This window comes from Podarcis vaucheri, assembly GCF_965113315.1.
Source record: "Podarcis vaucheri genome assembly, chromosome: 1".
In the NCBI taxonomy this organism is placed as follows: Eukaryota; Metazoa; Chordata; class Lepidosauria; order Squamata; family Lacertidae; genus Podarcis; species Podarcis vaucheri.
This window is the reverse complement of record NC_138759.1, coordinates 138,358,715-138,378,573: the sequence shown is the minus strand read 5'-3', so window position 1 is coordinate 138,378,573 and position 19,859 is coordinate 138,358,715. Positions and strand designations below refer to the sequence as shown.

Here is a 19,859-nt window from a genome sequence, read left to right as displayed (position 1 = left end):
TCTTGATGGTCCAGCTCTCACTTCCATACATCACTACTGGGAAAACCATGGCTTTAACTATACGGACTTTTGTTGGCAAGGTGATGTATCTGCTTTTGCATGGAGCTAGAACAGGCACAATGGCGGGGGCCCACTAGGGGGCGCATTGGAAGATGGCTGACAATAACATCTCTCCGACCCACACGAGGTACAGTGGGTAATTTGGAGGCTATGATGGGGGTAATTAGCCTCCTTAACCCCCCCCAGGATTGTGGGGGGGGGCGGCCCTTGCCTGCTGTGCCCTATACCACCTCCGAATTTGTGGGGGTGGGGGCACTAGGCACAAAGCCCTCCAGTGGGATTCTGGCACTCCTGGACGCCGTCCCTGATTCACGCCACTAGATGCAAGAACTTCAAAAGAAACAATTTGGATGAAAGGAATGCACATATTTCAAGAAAGAAGGGGGAGTAAAGACTGCTAACAGAAGAGATCTCTGACAAAACATCTTGTTTTGTCATAAAACATGAGAAGATACGCCAAGACAAGGTACGACAAATGAATGATGGGGGAGGGGGAAAAACTCTCCCTTCTTTTCCTATGTGATTAAACAAGAATCCCCTCCCCTCACGAGTCAGAAATGTCGTTTTAAGGACTTAAGCTGTGGATTTAAGGCTGTGTGGAGATAAACTTTTGAACCAAAGCACGTTTTAAGAAGAGTGTAGAATGTGTAAGAGCTTTGGAATGACGCAGTTAAAAATGCCGTCGCCATATTGGGAAGTTCTGTCGGAGGTCTTGAGTCTGGGAGGAGAAAGAGAGAAATAGAGCTGTTTATATATTGTGGGTTAAACTCCTCAGTGGGACTTAAGAGCGACAGTTTTACGAGACTATGATGGAAAGAGTGATGTTATCTGTGAAGGAGATGATATATGGAAACCATCTCAATTTGAGGATTGGAAGAACGGAAAATTCACACAGGACTATTATTACTATTGGTGTTTATCGGCTTAAGGAGACTATCAGAAGAGATCATAAAGAAAAGAGAGAAAATATATGAACAAGATGTGATATGGAAACAGCAAGATAAGATGGGATAGAATTATGAACTCTGTTTGGACTGATTGGGACTGATTGGGACATAAACACAGCAGCAAGAAGATGATCAGAATTCCCCTTCGGATCTTGAAATATGGGTCCCCCCCAACAAAATTTAAAATTCGGCTTTGTAATTCGGAATTTATGTGATATGATTTAATTTGATGTGATTGGCCAGTTAATAAAAATTATTTTTTAAAAAAGAAAAAAGAACAGCCACAATGGCAGTGTACTGTAGCTCATTTCATCTTCACAATTGCCTTCAATCTGTACCCACAGAGAGTACCCACAGAAAGTAACAGGGGTAATAAAAATGAGATTTTTAAAAAGTAAATAACAGGGATTGTGTGGTTGATTAACATATTCCGCTTTAAATTGTTCAGTGAATAGAATCAATCAAAGGCAGAGATTAGGTCCAGTTTAAATGTGTTACGGGAGAGGGGAACATTCTGGGTTTTAAAAATGTGCTCGGCATCAAAACTGAAGCACAAACTGTTTTTGTGGCCAACATTGTGAATAAATCATTCAAGGGTCCAGCTTCCTTTATACTAGACCCTTGGCATCTTCCTCATATTGTAATTCCTACTGTGCTCCCTACTATAAGTTTCACGGCTTGCTGCAAGTAAGCCTCTAATTAGTACGTGAGCTTAATGTTACTCTCAGATTTCAGGTGGAGCTGTTGGTAATATTGTTCAATGCTGCAATATCAACATGTGTGTTGGCACTTCTGAACTTTCAAAGCCTGCCCGCAGGCATCCACAGCGGAAGCCTTTAAAATTGATCTGGTTTAGTGAAAACCAGTTCCCTGAGCCTACAGCCGCCTCCCCCACTTCTGCTGCCCCCTGACGGCTTACAATTAAAGACTTTATCTTCTATTTCTTTCAGCTTTTAAATTCATTAATCCCAGACACTAAATCGATGGTTTACAATGCAACATTATTCAATCCTCTGAATGCCAGTTTTGTTAAGTTTCACTTTCAGAAGGGCAGAACAACTTGATTTTTTTGTACTTTTTTTAAAAAAAGTATTCACAGTGACAATGACAGAAATTCTTCAAGGCAGAATCAAAAATTGTTCTATTCTGTTATAGCTATCGTCCCATTGATCCCCATCCTCTCAACATTTCTATGTTTCCCTTGCTCTGAAGATATAACTTTTATTCCCTGGAGGGGAAAAGCAGAAGCAAGAGGGATATGCATAAACAAGCCTTAATGACCCCTATGATTCCCTTGAGCAAAGTCCATCAATATATAGCGTGAAATGTTATTTTTTGGATTCCTAATTAAGGTTGTGACCACCCTTTAAAATTCATTACACTCATCATTGAAGCCAAATCTTAATACCTCACCATCAAGTCCCCCAGGAAGCCGTGCACTTGGCTTTACAACCTAATAAATCCATTTTCAATTTAAGTGCATTTGCCACGAGAGCTTTGGATGCTTTATATACTGGACTGTTTTCGCGGAAATAAAACTTAAGCCAGCATTTCCTACACAATGCAGATGACGGCAAGGGGTGTGTAGGGCATCAAGATATAGAATTGAGATGTTAAAGTAGGTGGCAGAGGTTCAGTGCTTCTCTCATTCAGGAGAACAACAAACTAATATCTAAATTACCTGTAAGCAACAACAAAAATAAACTGTGGTGTTTATTGCATAGCTAAGCATTATTTGCACCAATGCTGACTTTAATCACAAGGTCCACATTTAATGGACAACACAGGGAGGAAATACCTTAATTCATGGTTATCCTTTACCACAGTTGCTCTTCGACCACCCTAAAAAATATGGGTGTTTTTCTCAACCCCCAGAAAGACAAGGTCAGTGCTACAGCGTCTGCTTTGCATATATTTAGTTTCAGGCCGGACTCCTAACATCTAAAAGTAAAGGACTTGGGCGGCTGCACTGAGGACAGTCTCTGGAGAACTATTACTGACAGTGTCACAGCTCAGTGACTTTTTGTGTGCAGAAGGTCTCAGTGCAGCTCCCGGCAGCTCCAGCCAAGGCTGGGAAAGGCTCCTGCCTTAAAGTGGGACAAAACGGTTGCTAATCAGTGCAGACACTACTAGCAAGATGAACAAATATGCTTCTAATTTTCTGTGCTGGGCTCGAGGGCTCCACAGCGGCCCATGCAGCCCAATCAACCAATGCACTTGTTAGTATCTGTGTGTGTTGATTTCTGTACCATTTTATGCCAACATAGGATTATAAGCAGCTTACAAAGGATAAAAACCTGTTTCACAGACTTTAAACTATAAACATCCACAGTTAAAATACACAATAAAACAATTCAATTAAACCATTAAAATATAAACATTCAGAATTAAAATGAACAATGAAACAATCCCATTAATATGACACAGCAATTAAAAGAGAGAAACTCAGGTGGAGAGATGAAAGGAATGCCTCAGTCTGATGATCCCAGAAAGGGGGCTGTTCATTAGCTACCACGTCTGGTCACGGTTGCAACACTAAGTTTGAGCATTACAGTTGTGCCACTCAAGTATCCTATTTTAAGACTTTGTGATTGCAGGGGGTCATGACAAATCAAATGAATAATTTCTGCATGCCTTTGCTAGAGTATAATGGAATGAGCGTGTTTCAAAGTGCTTTGAGGGAGGCAAGGCATAGAGAACTACAGTAAAAAATTGAAGGTTATTTGGAATCTTTATCTACTATCCTTTAACAATACTTTCTAGGCAAAGCTGTTAAAAGATCTGCAGTTTGAAGCTGTATGGAAACAATGGTATTAGGATATTTTAGACAGGCAGATTATGTGATCTGCAAGCAGAACTAAAAGGGCTGGGTACTACTAAGAGGTTGAACCTTTTAATGTTTAGAATGGAGGAGAGAAGGAGAATGGTTGCGTTCTCACTGCACCTCAGAGCACCAACACCTGATCCTCTCCTGAAACTCATGGTGGGAAGTCTTTTCAACCTACTTTTTAAATGGAAACAACAATTGTGGACATCCAGTCTTCCTGCTCTTCTGTTCTTTGGCCAACAGCAATCCTGGGAGGGGGGGGGCAGGCGCAGCCAGCCTATCTTGGGACCAAGCACCTCCCACCTGGCCCAGCCAGATTGGCCAGGATTCAAAAAAGGCCAGTGTTAGGAAAGCCTGCCAACCCCCAGCTGCCAGCCTGGAAATTCCCCACGACCAGTCGCCTAGGCCCCGGCATTGCTCCCACAGGAGGGAGCCCACCATGGGTAAGCCACTATTATTCACATGCAAACAATATAGTGATAGAGCTCAAAGGATGACAATACCAGGACATGGATTAAATTCCAAAAAAGAAATTGTGTGAGTGTATCCTCTATTGACTATGCCATAAGAAGCATGGTATGTCTCGTTGCAAGCGGAACTGAAAAATTCTATTCATGGTCTTAGAATTGGCCATTTGCAATGTTCCGTTCTTAGTAAGCATGCTCTGAGCCAGCCTTCAAAGGCCACACAATACTCCTCTAGAACACTATGTGAATTTAAATAGCTGACGTAGATTTGATCTGTGCCTCATATAATTCACGCACATGGTCAGAAACAAACCATGGCTTCCCACAAATGAGCAACATACACTTGTGCACACAGCTCACTTGTGTCTGAGCTGAGTGGAAGCAAGGGGCAGCACTGGGTTAGCTCTCTGAGAGGCTGCTCTCTTGTTGTGTTTTGGGTATCTTCTCCCTGGGAGCTGTCCTCACTGGCTTAGCTTTATGTGTAAACCAACACTTGTGGTTTGTTTCTTGCAAGGCGCAAGCTGGCAACAAGCCAATAACAAACCTTGGCTTATGGTCATAGTTTGGTTGGAGAGAAACAAATCACAAGCGCTGGTTCACACATAAAGCTAATCCAGGCTACAGTTTGTGTCCTCCCAGCTGAGCAAAGAGAGAAGCAGGGGTGCAGGCAGGGATCAAGGCGGGCGCAAATGAGCCATGTGCACCAGCATGCTGCTTGTTCATGCTAAACCATAGCTTATTTCAGATTATGGCTTACTGTGATGTGCCAACTAAGACATTATGAACTCTGCCAACACACTCCCAAGTTTGTTCTCTATTCAGTCCACCAGCGAATGGTTTCTTCTAGTTTCTTACATTCACATTATGTGCTTCCAATGAAGTTCAATCATTTAAAAAATAAAAACAAATGGTTAAATGGAAGTGCTTTGTATTATTGACTACCTTTTGAATATACTAGTAGTCTCTCCTTCACTGGATAGCCATCTGTCAGGGATGCTTCCATTGCGTCACACACTGTAGAACCTGCATTGAGCTGCAGCTTACAATAGAATTCTTCTAGTCTATGTTTTTATTCTATTCTTCCTCCAAAAAATTCAGAGCAGGATACATTACTCTTCTCCCACCTCTACCCTGTGCAACACAGACACCTCATTTTATCCTCACAACAACCCTGGGAAGAGAGTTAGGATGATAAAGCCTAAGGGACCCTGGTTAACCCATGGACTTCCCTGGTTGAGTGAGGACTTTATGTTGTGACCCATCCTGAGATCAAAGGATGAAAAGCAATATACAAATTTAATAAATAATAAGAAGAAGAATTTGAACCTGAGTCTCAAAATCGTAGTCTGACACTGGGTCTTTATTCCAAATTCCAAATTGAAGCAATGGTTTGTGTAGTTGATTGGCAGAAGCTTTCTGGAATCATTCCAAGTCCTACAAGGCAGTGTTTTCAACTGGAGACATCAAAGACTGACCTCAGACTTAGGCCACATACATTGCAAGGATATATTTTACATTTGCACTATAGTCTTCTATTGCTGGCCATGAGGAAGAGAGTATTTACACTTATCAGAAGAAGAAGAATCTTTCTTTGCATCAGCCACTAGCCATGTACCGAAGATAGAGGTAAAATCTACATTCTGGACAAAATACATTCTGGAGGTTTACATCAATAATCAAATAATAGATCTAATTCTAATTGCCCCTGCACTTATCAATAGTTTTTAATTCTTTCCTGCCACTGCTAGGAAACATTTCTTGAAAAGGTTTGACAATTAGATGTTGTTTTCTGTTTGAATGAGACTGACCTTATAAGAGGTCAGGAAATAATTGCCCTTAGGATACACTATCCAATGATCTTGGAATAATTTGTGTTATGTTTCCCCTTCCTCTGCAATTTTTTTCTATTTGGATATATTCTGACTATATTTATCATTTTCACTATGGCATGGCTTATGGTAACTACTAATGTTCTGTATGGGTGTGTCCTTGGCTTTTTGATACAAAATGCTATTAATGTTATTAATATATGTTTGACTTTAGAATAGTGTTTAGTACCCAAGTCAGAATCAGCATGGATAGCATGCAGCTCTAGTGCAAGATGCTGCTTAAGTCCACACCTAGTTACATCTAACATTAATTCGCTCAAAACATTTACCGTTTAGCTCTTCAAAGTGCAAAGTGGCTCCTAACAGTGAGTGTGTGTGTGTGCCTGTGCGTGTGTGCACGCACACACACACAGTCCCATGACGAAGATGAAATAATGTTGTTCTTAAGCATTTGGAGCTTTGAGGATGAAATGCTCAGAAGGGCTTCATTCATGGAAGTTAAGTGGAACTATCCTCCAGGCTGAGGCCATGGGGAGCCAATGTATCCTGTGTGGTCATCCAGAAGTTCTCCCTCTTGGCTAACATGGTTGCATCTAAAAGTTAACTGGTATAATGATCTCTGACAGGAGAACAAGTCCCAATAAGAAGTAATGTCTTTCCAGCAGTTTTAAGTGTGTTTATTTACAAAAAGACACATCCAGAGCATGGCTTCTCACCTGCTCGCATTTACAATAGTTGGTCAGTCTGAATTTTTGCCCCTCCCACAGCAGGAAGGATGCCAAACTCCTGCCTTTCCCCTCTTGCCCTTCCGTTGCCATCTGATCTTATCCAGATGCCTAGAACGGGGACTGAGAGGCTGGCCTGCCCCCTCTCCACTTTCACTCGACACAGACTCAGACCTCTGCTTATCTGCTGATTGCCTAGCAACGCTCTGGCTGCCTTCCAACTCTTCCTCTGCTTGAGAGCTAACAGAGTCTTCCCTGTGAAGGGGGTTGAACTGCCCTTTCTCGACTATGTCAACCAGCTCTCTTCTGCAGAGTCGGTCCCTCGTTCACTTAGTTTGATTTCTGAGTCTAACTCTTCCCCTGCACTCTGGGTGGCCATGTTCCTGACAACTGGTAACTCAGGTAGTGGTTCTCAGAATTTAAAGGTTTAGTAACTGGTTTCTCCACTTTTTAAAAGTCAAAATTGAAGATTTCTGGTTTCTAAAATATGTGCAGAGGTCAGCTGTAGCTCTACCTACATACCCGATATGACGTCCTCTTTTTTGCACTCATTGATTTAGGTTCTATCACAGGACCTGAAGGTGATGGTGAAGTAGTAAAGTCCAGTAAAATAGTAGCAGCTGTCCTGCTGCTCCAAATCCCAACAGGCACCCAGAGCAAGCGGGAATGAAGTGCTACTTGATGCATAGCCACAAATAAATAAAAGGCTATCATTAATATGTCAGTACCATCAAGACAATCAAGAGCAGCTGCAACATGAGACTACATTCCCCACACTCAAAAGCTGTAAGCCTTTCATAAAAGGGCAAAGTTTTACAATATCCTCTCTGGAAAGTATCTCCAAAGCTACAGAACAGCTTTGAACCACTCTGGAGAGGTTGCACATTCTTAGAACAATCGAGGTAAAAACTGCTTGCTTGCCTCTTGTTGTGCGGCCACATGGTAAAGAGACTGCCTTGTATAATATGAACTAAGGCTGATAGAAAAATAGTCTTTTCCATTACACCTTTGATACAAGTTGGCATCCCCTACCAAAACCTCAGCCAAATGCGTGTTCTTCTCCTGTTTACTCTGACTTCCAAAATACGTTCTGCTCCCAGTTCCCTGCACTGCCAGGCTGACAATTACAAATGGCCAGAGATGATGGAAATTGTAATACAATAACATCTGGAGGGCCACAGGCTACCAATCCATGCCCTGTTGTGTCCCCTACATCCAAGTGGAAATTGCAAATATCCAATTGTAGATTGCAAGCACCTCAAAGCAAGAACCCATCTACTACTGCAACACTGCAAAGCTCCATGATGCTAATTGTATAATTAAATGCATAAATAGATACATGAAGCCCATTTCAAGTCAGCGGAAGGCAGCTGCTCTCGTAAGAATGGGAGCCTCAGAAATAGCAGGAAAGATTTCATGATTTTCCAAGTTGAAAGTGACAAGTTGCTTGGGCTCTTGATTATATCCCATCTGCCACCTTTGTTAGGCATTAAAATGTGTTTTTTTAAATGAAGAAATAAGCAGCATCCTTGAGCTAATGAATGTTAAATTATTAGTATAAACATGCCACCTTTTATTTCTGCCTCCAAAAACGTCTTTTCTCTGTTTTGTTTTCTAACTAAATTGCTATAATTTATCACATTAACTTCAGCTGCTCTTTTTTGCTGAGACATCTGTGAGGGGGCAGTCTCAGGTAAAAATAAAAAACAACTGCATGAAATCCTCAGTAACTATTACTACAAAACACCCGCCCACGCCCAAATGGCGAGATTCTGTGGGTTTGCCACCTGCTGGCTCTTATTTCTTCAAGTTTAGCAGCCTCAAATAACATTTCACTCAGTTCCTTATTTAGAAAGCTAAAGTCAAAAGGAACAGCAGAGGGGTCTTTCTTTAAAAAAAAGGAAAGGAAAGGAGAAATAAGCACTAGACAGAAGCTTGAAGTTAAGGGAAAATATTACAGGGAGCTGCTATCTCTATGAACATTTACTGCATAGTCAGCAACTAGTTTTCTTGGAGGACCACTAGGTGATGTGAGTGAGGGGAGGTGGGGCCTGGCAGGAGGTTCTGTTCCCACTAGGTCTGCCTGCTATGTGGTTTTTGCCTCTCAGCTGAAGAACATAAAGAGAGCCCTGCTGCTGGTCCAGGAAAAGAGCACATCTGAGTCCAGCACTCTGTTCTCACAAGGGCCAACCAAATGCCCCTGGGAAACCCACAGGCAGAACCAAAATGCAACACTCCTGTCCACATCTGGGATTTCCAGTAAATTTTATTTAGAGGTATACTGCTTCAACTTCCTCAGACAAAGCATCTCTCAAGGGAATGGATTTGGATCAGGGCCTCCACAAGTTGCTCACCCGTAGCATACGTACTTGCATGCAAGATATTGATAGTATATTATATTATATTATATTATATTATTATTAATAATAATATTATTTATTATAATATATATAATATTATTATTATTATTACATCTATTAACTCCTTTCCATGCAATTTTTTAAATATTCTAAATTATGGTTGTGTGTGTGTGTGTGTGTGTGTATTATGGTTGTGTGTGTGAGGTGTGTATATCACCTCATCTGTCTCCTGAGAAATCTCTATGTGGGAGAAGAAGCTACAGTTAGAACTAGATATGGAACAACTGATTGGTTCAAAATTGGGAACGGGGTACGACAAGGCTGTATATTGTCTCCCTGCTTATTTAACTTATATGCAGAATTCATCATGCGAAAGGCTGGGCTAGATGAATCCCAAGCCGGAATTAAGATGAATCCCAAGCAGGAATTAAGATTGCCAGAAGAAATATCAACAACCTCAGATATGCAGATGACACAACCTTGATGGCAGAAAGTGAGGAGGAATTAAAGAACTATTTAATGACGGTGAAAGAGGATAGCACAAAATATGGTCTAAAGCTCAACATCAAAAAAACAAAGATCATGGCCACTGGGCCCATCACTTCCTGGCAAATAGAAGGGGAAGAAATGGAGGCAGTGAGAGATTTTACCTTCTTGGGCTCCATGATCACTGCAGATGGTGACAGCAGTCACGAAATTAAAAGACGCCTGCTTCTTGAGAGGAAAGCAATGACAAACCTAGACAGCATCCTAAAAAGCAGAGACATCACCTTGCCAACACAGGTCCGTATAGTAAAAGCCATGGTTTTCCCAGTAGTGATGTATGGAGGTGAGAGCTGGACCATAAAGAAGGCTGATCGCCGAAAAATGGATGCTTTTGAATTATGGTGCTGGAAGAGACTCTTGAGAGTCCCATGGACTGCAAGAAGATCAAACCTCTCCATTCTGAAGGAAATCAGAATCACTGGAAGGACAGATCGTGAAGCTGAGACTCCAAGACTTTGGCTACCTCCTGGAAAAGACCCTGATGTTGGGAAAGAGGGCACAAGGAAAAGGGGACGACAGAGGACGAGATGGTTGGTCAGTTTTCTCAAAGCTACCAGCATGAGTTTGACCAAACTGCGGGAGACAGTGGAAGACAGTGGACCTGGCGTGCTCTGGTCCATAGGGTCACGAAGAGGCGGACACCGCTAAACAACTAAACAACAAAAACAAATATAACAGTTACATATATAGAATCATAGAACTGTAGAGTTGGAAGGGACCCCAAGAGTCATCTAGTCCAACCCCCTGCAGGAATCTCAGCTAAAGCATCCATGACAGATGGCCATCCAACCTCTGCTTAAGGTGAGTCCGCAACCTCCCAAGGGAGACTGTCCCATTGCTCTTACTGTCAGAAAATTCTTCCGTATGTTCAGTCAGAATCTCTTTTCTTGTTACTTGAAGCCATTGGTTCAAGTCCTACCCCCCCCCCCGCCAAGCAGGAGAAAACAAGCCTTGTTCTCAATTCCATGTAACAGCCCTTGAGATATTTGAATATGGCTATCATATCTCCTATCATTCTCCTCTTTTCCAGGCTAAACATCCCTGACTCCCTCAACTGTTCCTCATGAGGCTTGGTTTCCAGACGCTTGATCATCCTGGTTGCCCCTCCTCTGCACACATTCCAGCTTATCAACATCTTTCTTAAATTGTGGTGTCTTTCCTTGATCTGGACACCATACGTCTCTATAGAAAAAACTGTAAGTAGCATATAAGCTATACAGACACTATTACAACAGTTCTTTCATAAACTATCCACACCTTAACCAAAGAGCAGAATCAGTCTTTCTCTCTGTGTCTGTGTGTGTGTGTGTGTGAGAGAGAGAGAGAGTGAGAGAGAGAGAGAGAGAACATCAGTCTTCATGATCTTGCAGTTCTCTCTCATTTGCAAGTTTTTTTTTAATTCCTAGTCTATGTAATCTGGTCATCAATAGAATATATCATCAAGTGAGCACACAGATGGTAATTTCTGTGGTGCACCAACTGTGGTGCACTAACAATGACCTGCCCTTTTATATTAATTTTGCCACACTCACTGGCCCACCCTGGGTGTCATCCCTGGGGGGGGGGTGACATTGTCTCGCCCCTCTGGGACGCTGCCGCGGGCGGCTATCCCTGTCCCCGGGTGCACAGCATGTGTGCCGCTCCAGGTGCCAGAGCAGCTAGCTCTGCCTCTGGCCATACTAGCCTTAATCCAGCACTGGAAGTTTGATCATAGATAGCATAGTATCACAAAAAAGGCTGAAATACGGGATATGTACCGTATTTTTCGCTCTATAAGACACACTTTTCCCCTCTTAAAAAGTAAGGGGAAATGTGTGTGCGCGTCTTATGGAGCGAATGCAGGCGGGAGGCTCTGCTCAGCGCTCCCTTTAAAGAGCCGCGTGGAGCTTTTCCTCCTTGGGGAAAAGCCCCCAAGAGCCGCACACACACTCCACACGCTCTTTAAAGGGAGCGTGCGGCTCTCGGGGGAGCCTTAGCCGTGCGCAGCCTCTCCCGGGCAGGGGGTGAAGGCTCCCCTTGCCCAGGAGAGGCTGCGCGCAGCTATCCCATAAGCCGCGTGCTCTGTCCCTTCCCCCACCTCCCGCAAAAGCCAGGGACAGCCGCGCTCCCTTTAAAGAGCCGCGCAGAGTGTGTGTGTGGCTCTTGGGGGCTTCTCCCTCCGCGGGGAAAAGCCTGCATGCATACAGACTCTGCTCAGCACTCCCTTTAAATATTTCCCCCCCTTGCATTCCTCCTCCAAAAACTAGGTGCACCTTATGGTCAGGTGCATCTTATGGAGTGAAAAATACGGTGTTTACTCAGTTTCCCTAATTAAATATGTGTTGGGGGGTTATTGTTTTAGTTTGTTACTATGTTATGTATCTTTTTGCTTTTGTATTGTAAACTCCCCTGTGATCCTCGGTATAGAAACTTAATATAACCAATATAACCCTACCTGAGTGGATGGAGCAGCCAAGTAATTTCGTTGTCCCCGAGAGGGGGCAATGACAATAAAGATATTATTATTATTATTATTATTATTATTATTATTATTATTATTAAATGCAGCCACTTTCTCTACAGTGGTACCTCGGGTTAAGAACTTAATTTGTTCTGGAGGTCCGTCCTTAACCTGAAACTGTTCTTAACCTGAAGTACCACTTTAGCCAATGGGGCCTCCTGCTGCAGCTGTGGCACCGGAGCACAATTTCTGTTCTCATCCTGAAGCAAAGTTCTTAACCCGAGGTAATATTACTGAGTTAGTGGAGTCTGTAACCTGAAGCGTATGTAACCTGAAGCGTATGTAACCCGAGGTACCACTGTAGTTCCATTTAACTGTCTAAGTGGTAAAGCTGACTAGGACTGCTAGTCATTGTCACAAGGTAAATTACTCAATTAGCTATGCAGAAAGTATTTCATGTTGCACAGAGCAAAGTTTCGAAGTTGCTCTAGTAATTACAGAGCAGAGCCGTACGTGTTACTCTCCTAGGCACTACACAAAAGGCATTGGCAACAGCTACACCAAAACAGACACACATCCGTTCCAGGGATCTATTGCATTCCTCCAAAGGCTAACATTGTCTTTTACAGAGTACAAATTAGAGCCCTATGGGAACTTGCAAAATCAATCTAACTAAAGGCCACAGCAGGACACCTGCACACAAACACCCTGTGTACCACTGGCAATATAGCTCTGCATCACCCCCTAAAAATCTCTGTAGAGCTGTCATCTGTACACAGCCTCAATCTGTCATTGCAAAACCAAATGTCAGCTCACATGTATTTTTAAAGTAGCAGAGATGTCACTTACCCGTAAGAAGGAGAGATCTCGGTTATGTTCAATGCTGGTGATTTCTAGGTTACCCATAACTACCTCGCAGTTCTCATAGTACTTTCGCAATGCACGATACTGTTGCTCAAGATCAGACAAAGAGCTTAGCTTGTTCTCCGTGCCAGCACAAACTGGAAGAAAGATGAGAGGGAAGAAAGAATTAGAATTAATGCAAATATACAACTGTAGCAAGATATACAAGAGCAAGGCTTCTGTACATGATGCACTTGACTCCATTAGACCATGCCTCTTTACTCCATGCATTATGCTTGAAGCAAAATGGTAATATATACAAAAGTAAGCTACAATCCAGTGAATTCATTTGAGCAAAATGTACAAAATGGTTCATGCCCACAGGGTGTTTTCTCACTCTCCTGACTGTCGGCCATTTAGCCAACCTCTTCCACATTCAAATATGCTTTTTAAACATCCACAAGATTTGCAGCAACAGAATACATGGGGTAGATACAGGTGGGATTCCAAACAGAAAATGAGAAAAGCTTCATTATGTTCCATGATCTGCATATGTGCAACTCTGCATTGAAATTAATATTCACAATGGGATTTCAAGCATGTGTATGCTGCAATTCAAAAGTGGTGTATATTGAAATGGGATCAGAAGATTGGTAGTGATGCCTGAAAATATATCAGTGGGGCAGCCAGTGGAAACCTAGTACAGACTCAAATGTACATTACCTTACAGTGGGTGATGAGTGTGGTGGCCAATCCCAACTATGGAGAAATGCTTATAAACTGAGCTAGTTTGTGGTCATACACTGACATAACTTTTGCAGCATCTTAACAACCACTCAAGAATCCAGGATAATGAAATAAATTTTGATGTCATCAGAATTCACTAAAGGTTTGTTTTAAATAGCCACTATAACTTAAAGGCAAAGGACCTAAGTAGGTCTGAGTACAGTACATGACAGAGGGTGTGTTTGGATATTACCAAATGAGAAGGATAGACTTCTTTTGGTAGAAGGCTTAGCCAAAGCACAGAAATACAAGTAGTTTCAGAATGCCAAGCAAAAGAAGCTGGGTTTCAGTTATTTTGCACCTGAATGAAACAATCAAATTTATGTGCCTTCTGTGCTCTTCTGTTCTGTTTTGTTTTAATGGTGAATAGAGATGGAGTCCAGGGCAGGAAAATGTGCACCCTCTCAAGCTCACCACTGCAAGTGCCTCCTTAGTGCTACACAATAAGCCAAGGCTTGCTGAAACCAAACACGGTGATGCAGAACAATGAAGGACCAGCATGTACAGTTATCTCTTGAAAGCTTTTGTGGGATTACCAGTTTCATGTAACCAACATGCTTAAGTATAATTACTGCATGAAGGGGTTAATGTAATAGAGTAAGCTGTTCTGCCAGACTTCTCTAGGTCACTCCCCTTCACCTTGGGAGGAAAGTAACCAAGCCTATTGTTCCCTTTTAGTCTACCTGAGAAGCTTAGCATGTAAAGATGTCTTAGCTGCTTGTTCCAAGCTCAGACCTCATGGCTCTTACAAGCCATTGTTGTGTACCAATAATTTAGGAACTCTCACCACTGTAACTAAGCCAAGTTGTACTGCCTGTGCCTTCTGAATGCTGCATTGAAAAGCACCTGAACCTGATGTTTGGAGAGCAAGTAATCTAGGAATTCTTTTTTCTATAGACCTATCTTTTCCTTGCCACCAACAGCTTTTAGAATTATATTATCAATAGTAGCAACAGTATGAACCTCTTCCCCTCACTTCTAATTGTAACTGCCTGCAAGCATCATCTACTAACTTTTTTGAAAAAAGAACTTTGAATTATTATTTTTACCAGCATATTCTTGCATTGCCAATCAAGAATTTTATCGGAGAGAAGAGGAGGTGGTAGTAATAGCAGTGTGGGCTACCCAAGTCATAGTGCTAGTTGCCCAAGAGAAGCCACCTGTCGCTGCAGGTCAGGTCTTGCTGCCCAGCTCATGTCAGGTGAAAGCTGAGCCCAATCCAAGTAATTGCCAGTTTATGTTCCTGGCGAGTCGGGAGCAGTGTGTTGAGGTTGGGAAGTCAGCAAACAGTTATTTGATTTTGCAAAGATCTTGTTGACAATATGGATGCCCTGCCCCTACACACACATGACCAGATCAGACAGGCATTAGAGACTCATAAAGAAACTGATGTAATTGGCAGGCAGAAGAGCATTTTCAGGGGCAAGGGAGCTTGGTTCAAAATACATCCACATCTTGTGAGATGGGCAAATATGCATTGCAACCCAGATTTTTTTTGTAGCCGAAGGAGAGAGAGAGTGCAAAAGAATCCTTTCCCCCAGGTCCAGACAGTCCCCAGTTGTGGAAAAAGAAACTGCATTTGAATGTAAAGGTTGGATAAAACTATGCCAAAAACTAAAATCATACAAACAACCACCCAGATTCTGCAGCCGATTCAAAGACTTAGGATGCCCAGCTTCAAGAGGCTGGAAGGGAGTATGTTTCTTCCCTGATTTTATGGCAGATGTAGTATCCAAAAGGGGAATACAACCTCTACACTACAGAAATCTCTGGCCGACATATTGGGAAATTTTGGAACAAGAAGGAGACAAATTGAAATTGCAGAGTTTCGAAAAATTAAAAAACAAAGTGAGAGATTGGCTTCATTATTATCAGATAATGGAGGCATATAATTTGGACAAGAAAATCGGCTTCCAGGTGGAAAAGTCAAAATTAGAAACAGAACTGTTAGAACCCAAAACTAAGAATCTGTCAAGAATGTTTAACTTGCTGTTGAAATGGAATACTCAGGATGAAACGGTGAAATCTGCTATGATTAAATGGGCACAAGATGTTGGACATAATATTATGTTTGCTGACTGGGAACAGTTATGGACCACAGGTATGAAGTTTACGGCATGTAATGCCTTAAGAGAGAATATTATGAAAATGATATACAGGTGATACATGACCCCAGTCAAGCTTGCAAAAATCTATCATTTGCCCGATAACAAATGTTGGAAATGTAAAGAAACGGAAGGTACATTCTTTCACCTTTGGTGGACGTGCCCAAAGATTAAGGCTTTCTGGGAAATGATATATAATGAACTGAAAAAGGTATTTAAATATACCTTCCTGAAGAAACCAGAGGCCTTTCTCCTGGGCATTGTCGGCCAATTGGTGCCAAAGAAGGACAGAACTTTCTTTATGTATGCTACAACAGCAGCAAGAATACTCATTGCAAAGTATTGGAAGACACAAGATTTACCCACTCTGGAAGAATGGCAGATGAAGGTGATCGACTACATGGAATTGGCAGAAATGACTGGCAGAATCCGAGACCAGGGAGAAGAGTTGGTGAAAGAAGACTGGAAGAAATTTAAAGACTATTTACAGATATATTGTAAAATTAATGAATGTTAGAAGGATGTTGGATAGAAACTAAGGGGTTTCCAGCTGTAAGGCTTTAGGAGATACGAAAAAAAGGTTTATAAATGGGTAAAAGCTTAATGGTAAGGATTTGCTGAACTAACAAATTGAAGTGGAATACAAAGAAGGGAGGTATGAGGATGTCCGGGGAAATAAGCGTAAGGAAGATATGTTATGGAAAACATGTATTTTGTTTCTTTTTGTTTTTTATTTTTTTCATTGTTATATTTTAAAAAACTTTAATAAATATCTGGGGGGGGGGGAATACACTACAGAAATCTCTCGGTGCAAATTTCCTCTTGGATTTTACTTACTTAAAAGTGTACACCTGAACATTCTGGCAGCTCCAGCAACCTGGATTACTGGCCACCGCCGCACAGTTTAATGGTACAGACAGCAGCTAGGTGCTCTGAAAATGCGTTGGCTCAGCACCATGTTGCTTGCAAACATCCTGTCCAGAAAAGATAAAACTCCATGCCTGGTCCAAAGAGGATTCTCCAGGAACTCATTCATAAATCTCTTGCCTTTGAGAAATATGAGCCAGCATGATACTTTGGTCTATTTCTATCCTATGCTAAATAAACAGCTCTTATAGTTCTCCACCCACCCCATCCCAAATGTTTTACCTCCAAAAAGGAAAGACTAGAGGCCAGATTGGTTTGATTTCAGGAAGGATTTTAAATTTAGGAAAAGAAGCATAGATACACCTGGCAGCAAAAGTGCAATAAGATGTATTTCGGGAAGAGCATTTTCTGTCTGTATCCTTTTGATACATTGGAGTAAAATACCAAAAGATGAGCAGAGCATTGCGGGAGAATTCTTTCAGTTTAGTGACAACCTTTCTGACGAGAGCCTAGGAAATAAGTTCCAGGTTTAAGAGAGTTTCTGAAGTCTGAGATGGAGCAGAAGTATATTATGCAAATCTGCAGACAGAAGAAACTGACACAATTGTTTCCTTGAAAAAGAAACCTGCAAGACATAGCTAACCATGTGAAAATGACCCCTGAGGCGCTGGAGATACACGGGCCCTATTTATAATGACAAAGGAGTGCCTCCTTAAAGTGAGAATAGTGTCAGAATCCCTACTGGAGGTCAGAGTCAGTAAGGTTCTCTACAAGATTGCAATTGTAAGTTTCATAAAACATTTTCATATGGTATGTTTAGATATATTATGGCCGTATAAGAAAGCGCCTTGCTACTCTTTCAAGATCTGAGTAGAAAGACCAAAGATCTTCCTGTTCTGGAGAAAAAAGAACAAAATGGGATTGGTGTAGCAGAGTATAAAAAGCCAGGCAGAAACCACTAGAGCCCCAGAGAAGGTTCAGTCATGCTAATGTAGAGAGCTGCCATAGAGTAGTGGCATTAAGTGACAGTCAGGAAGCCCCAGCCATGAATTCACACAATTGCCTAATTTCTCATCAGGCTACAATAATAATAGCAGCCCACCTTACAGTAAACTTGCAAGAATTAGTGCACTGTAGTGATAAAATATATTATACCACAACAACCTACCAGGGTGTGTCTATATATGGGGGGGGGGGGGAGAGAGAGAGAGAGGAGCAAAAGAAGAAATGGCTGGGAGAGAACTTTCCAAAAATTAGCAGGAAGTTTTCTCTTCTATAGAGTATATTTCTAAAACTGCAATCTGACGTTGTACCGTCCGTTCTCTCACCACATTTTCCCACATATGTATCAACATGAGATAAAGGCACATGAATTGTGTTGGACATGTATAAATTGCTATACAATTGCCAAGTATTAATACACAGAGCCTTCTGCCTGCTTAGCAAAGAAATTAGGAGTCATATAGACTTGTACATATTTTTAGCAGCCACCCCAATGCATGACAACAAGCAAAAAACACTAATGCTATACATGGAATGAATTTGGCAAACTATGGCTAGTCCAAAATATGTTTAATTATCAGAAAGTGAAATGACAGATGTTGAAGTTTGAACACATGACATTGTCCAACCTTTGAAATCTAAACGGGGGTTTTTTCCATAAAAATATCAGCACTGACACATATCTACTCAGAATTAAATATTCAACCCCAAATGTTGACACCTGCAATGAAAATACTAGGATGGTTCCAGACTAGCTAATTATACAGTAATGACTACCTTCAATTTATTTGTATTTATGTTCTTAAATTTATAACACACTTTTCTTCCACCCACTCTGAGCTGATTTTGGGGTGCACATGGGGGGAAAGGATGGGAAAAAGTCCTGTTGTACAAGTGGAATTCCTTGAACAGGACTTCTGCTGATGTGACTTATTAGCTGAATACCACCCCAAGTAAGGATCCAACACCAACTGAAATTCTGACAACAAAGAAGACTTTAAACAGAAAATATATTAACCTGCTACTGTTTTCAAAAACCAAGGCTGGCGTGTGGCCTCTAACTATTTTAGCCACACATTTTTTGCTTTATTGATGGTGGTGTAGAAGCTGCGCAAGCACACATTGCATCTTCTGCATTCTGCTCCTGATTTAATGAGGTTAACTGTTTAAATGACAGATTAATAAATACAAAGAGTTCAATGGCATATTTTTCATCACATCGTAAAACATGCATTCTGAAATTTATTATATGTGATGGACCAAACAAGAAACATAGAGACAGAGCTACATTCTACAAATAATTACAGAAATATATAGTCATTCTGCAGTTATCCCTTGATTAATTCCATTTTAACATTTAAATAATTGCTAATATTTTCAGGAGCACATTTTCGATAAGCCAAGGCTGGTTGTTTTCTTTTATTTTTAATTAACTTTACTTAATGCAACACTATGCACTTTTGTGCATCTCTCCTCATCAAAACTGCAGCTTACTTTTTAAATTGCTGAGGCTGTTTGTGTGCGAGAGTGTCATTTTACTTTAAAAAAAAGGAAAAGGGGAAGAGGGGGAAAGCTTGTTAAAGAGGGGCTCCGGAAAAGATTACCAGCCGTGGCTCTCTACACGAGGCCTTGCCTGAGTAGAGCACGACTTTCATTTGCCAATCGATTTGCCAATCAGGCGGTATATACACAAGGCATTGCTCACAAGATCAGGCCCATTGATTTCAGAAGTCCATTTATGAAAAGAGAACTGAAAATTCACTTTCCCATGTCAGCTTAATGACATGGAGCCCTCTTTTGAACACAATTGCAATGTGTTTGTAAGCTTTTTCTTATAAGGCTTTATCAACCTAAATTGTTTGGCTGATACAAGTAAAAACATTGCTCTGTAGTCTTGAAAGAATGTGTTAAACCACACATTGGTACCCTAAATGCCTCTATTCTGAAGCCTCACAAATGGCCTTTTAAGAAAGATGCCAAGGGGCCAGTGTGGGCACCATCGCTAATCTTGATGTAACCACTTGTAACTTTAAAAAGGTTGTTCTGAGGCAGCAG

The 19,859-nt window shown here is 41.5% G+C and overlaps 1 protein-coding gene across 4 annotated transcripts in view; it reads right to left on the bottom strand.

Moving 5' to 3' along the window:
• The window catches only part of ERBB4 (erb-b2 receptor tyrosine kinase 4), an 873,292-nt gene that overhangs the window by 539,044 nt on the left and 314,389 nt on the right, over positions 1-19,859 (bottom strand). For all 4 annotated transcript variants that reach the window (XM_082228041.1, XM_082228042.1, XM_082228043.1 and 1 more), the window contains exon 2: positions 13,051-13,202. In XM_082228041.1, coding sequence (XP_082084167.1) covers positions 13,051-13,202 — 152 coding nt within the window. The remainder of the gene's footprint in view (positions 1-13,050; positions 13,203-19,859) is intronic.